The sequence below is a fragment of the Microtus ochrogaster genome, linkage group LG3, assembly GCF_000317375.1.
Source record: "Microtus ochrogaster isolate Prairie Vole_2 linkage group LG3, MicOch1.0, whole genome shotgun sequence".
Lineage (NCBI taxonomy): Eukaryota > Metazoa > Chordata > Mammalia > Rodentia > Cricetidae > Microtus > Microtus ochrogaster.
In genome coordinates, this window is record NC_022029.1 from 46717199 (window position 1) to 46719621 (window position 2423).

Genomic DNA, 2423 nt, shown 5'->3' on the forward strand with positions numbered 1-2423 from the left:
AAGGGGAAGGGGAAGGAGAGGGGAGGGGAGGGAGGGAAGGGAAGGGCTGTCACTTTGGGCTTGGCAAAATAAACAGATTTTCTTCTAGTTAAAGCAACTCTTCCATAGAGCCAGAGAAAAGTCATGGCCCGCGTGGTTAAAATGTCAGAAATAGAGCTATGTTCAGTAGGGATAGGGGCTTGCTGCCAAGCCTGATGACCCAAGTTCAATCCCCGGGAAACATGAAGATGTTAAAAAGAGAACTAACTTTTGTGAGTGGTCCTGACTCTGACGTGCTCACAATGGCAACCTCATGCTCACACACAGACACCAAGGAAACAATAAACATAATAAAAAAATTAAAGGAATATCCAGAAACATCTAGCTGGGAACACCAAGGAAAAAAACTTCCTTTTCTATTCTCTCTGCAGAAAGATAAAGGACTCACTAAAGTTATAAAATGGTTGCATCTGCCGGGCAGTGGTGGTGCACGCCTTTAAATCCCAGATCTCCCTAGAGTTGGAGGTACAGGTGGTTCTGAGCAGCCCAAGATGGGCGTGGAGAAGCAAACACAGGTTCTCTCAGTAAGAGCACTGTGTGCTCTTAGCTACTGAGCCATTTTTCCAGCTCCAGGAAGTTCTAGTTTTACACAGTATTTTCTTAAATCCTTATGTAAATAGTGTATTTACTGAACTTAAAAACACAATGCCTCTTTGCTCATACAAAGAGACACACTAAAATACAAGAGGTAGTCTGTGCTTAGGGCAGCTGTTCTTAACCTGTGGGTGAGACCCCCTTCGGGGGCCACATATCAGATATCCTGAATATCGAATATTTACATTACGATTCATAACAGCAGCAAAATTACAGTTATGAAGTAGCAATGAAATAACCTTGTGGTTGGGGGTCACCACAATGTGAAGCACTGTATTAAAGGGTCACAGCCTTAGGAAGGTTGAGAACCACTGGCTTAGAATCAGAAGTCAAGTGATGACAAAACTGCCTGACATAGAGGTCTTCTAACTTATGCCACCCACCGCGCCCCTACCCCTTACCGAGTTGGTGCCGAGGATCTGCAAGTTGGGCTTCTCCGACTCCAGCAGCTTGGCCACCATCTTCAGAAAGCTTTCCACGAAGAGATTGATGCTCTGGCAGTGGCAGGCCATAAGCAGCTGGTCCAGCGCCTCCATGGCGATACACACGTACCTGAGGACGGAGGCATAATGGCTTCACTTGGTCTTGTTCTCTCCGAACACCACACCTGGCTAGGGCTGCATCAGAGGAAGAAGATGCCTCCCTCCGTGGACTGCCAGTGTCTGCGCCGTGTTTCTAACAAGTGTTCACTCCAGACCAGAACTGAGAATCAGGGTGACACAGAGCTGTGAGGGGGACTTAAAAATGTTGAGGTGCTGGGCCCGGGCGGTACACGCCTTTAAACCCAGCACTGAGGAGGCAGAGGCAGGTGGGTCTCTGTGAGTCTGAGACCAGCCTGGTCTACAGAGTGAGTTCCAGGACAGCCAGGACTACACAGAGAAACCCTGTTTCGGAACAAAAAGAAACAAGTTAAGGTTCCCCAGTCAAGCTCATGTGCTACCTATACAACAACGAATGAGCCCCAAAGATCAGCTCTTACTCATCCGTTCAGATCAAGTCCATCTTGGAACATGAGGTGGATATTTATAAACTCATGATTTTCTTCGGTCTTAAAAAAAAGTTTGGGTCTATTAGGAAGGATTACCTGACCTCACCAGGCCCTAATGGTACTTCTGTGGCAGCCATCCAACTGCAGAAACCGCGTAGTAAACACATGTAGTAAGAACATGGCCTGAGCCACGGCGACTCTGTACATCCAAACAAAGTAGCAGAATCTGTGGTGTCTTCTAAACTTGTTTTTAACAATTTTTTTTTTCCTGAGACAGGGTTTCTCTGTAGCTTTGGAGACAGTTTTTATTTTTAAAGATTTATTTATTTTCTGCATAGGAGTGCTTTGCCTGCATGCATGTCTGTGTACCGTGTGTGTGTCTGGTGCCTGTAGAGGTCAGAAGAAGGCGTTGGATCCCTGGAAACCGCAATTACAAATGTTTGCGAGCGGCTCTGTGGGTGCTGGAGATCAAACCCGGGTCCTCTGGAAGAGCATCCAGTGCTCTTAGCTACTAAACCATTTCTCCAGACCCTAACTCTGGTTTTAAAAACAGCCATTGGACACCGATGCTTAAAACATCCTTGCACTAACTTCGGTACAGAATGGTCATTAAAAAAAGCCTTTGTACTTCAATTTTTTTTCTACTTTTATAAAATTTATGTCTGTAATCTCTATGAGCTAAGCCAGATACTAAATCCTTTAATATTACTAAATTCAATTATTAAGGATTATGGAAGTCGTCTCTGGGCATTCTAAAAGATGGATCATGTCATCCTTTTATCTATAAAGTCCGTATTTTTTT

The 2423-nt window shown here is 44.9% G+C and overlaps 1 protein-coding gene across 1 annotated transcript in view; it reads right to left on the minus strand.

The window, feature by feature from the left end:
• The window catches only part of Efr3b (EFR3 homolog B), a 78113-nt gene that overhangs the window by 31188 nt on the left and 44502 nt on the right, over window positions 1–2423 (minus strand). Inside the window, exon 4 of the mRNA XM_005360865.3 lies at window positions 1035–1185. Within this exon, the coding sequence (XP_005360922.1) occupies window positions 1035–1185 (151 nt within the window). The remainder of the gene's footprint in view (window positions 1–1034; window positions 1186–2423) is intronic.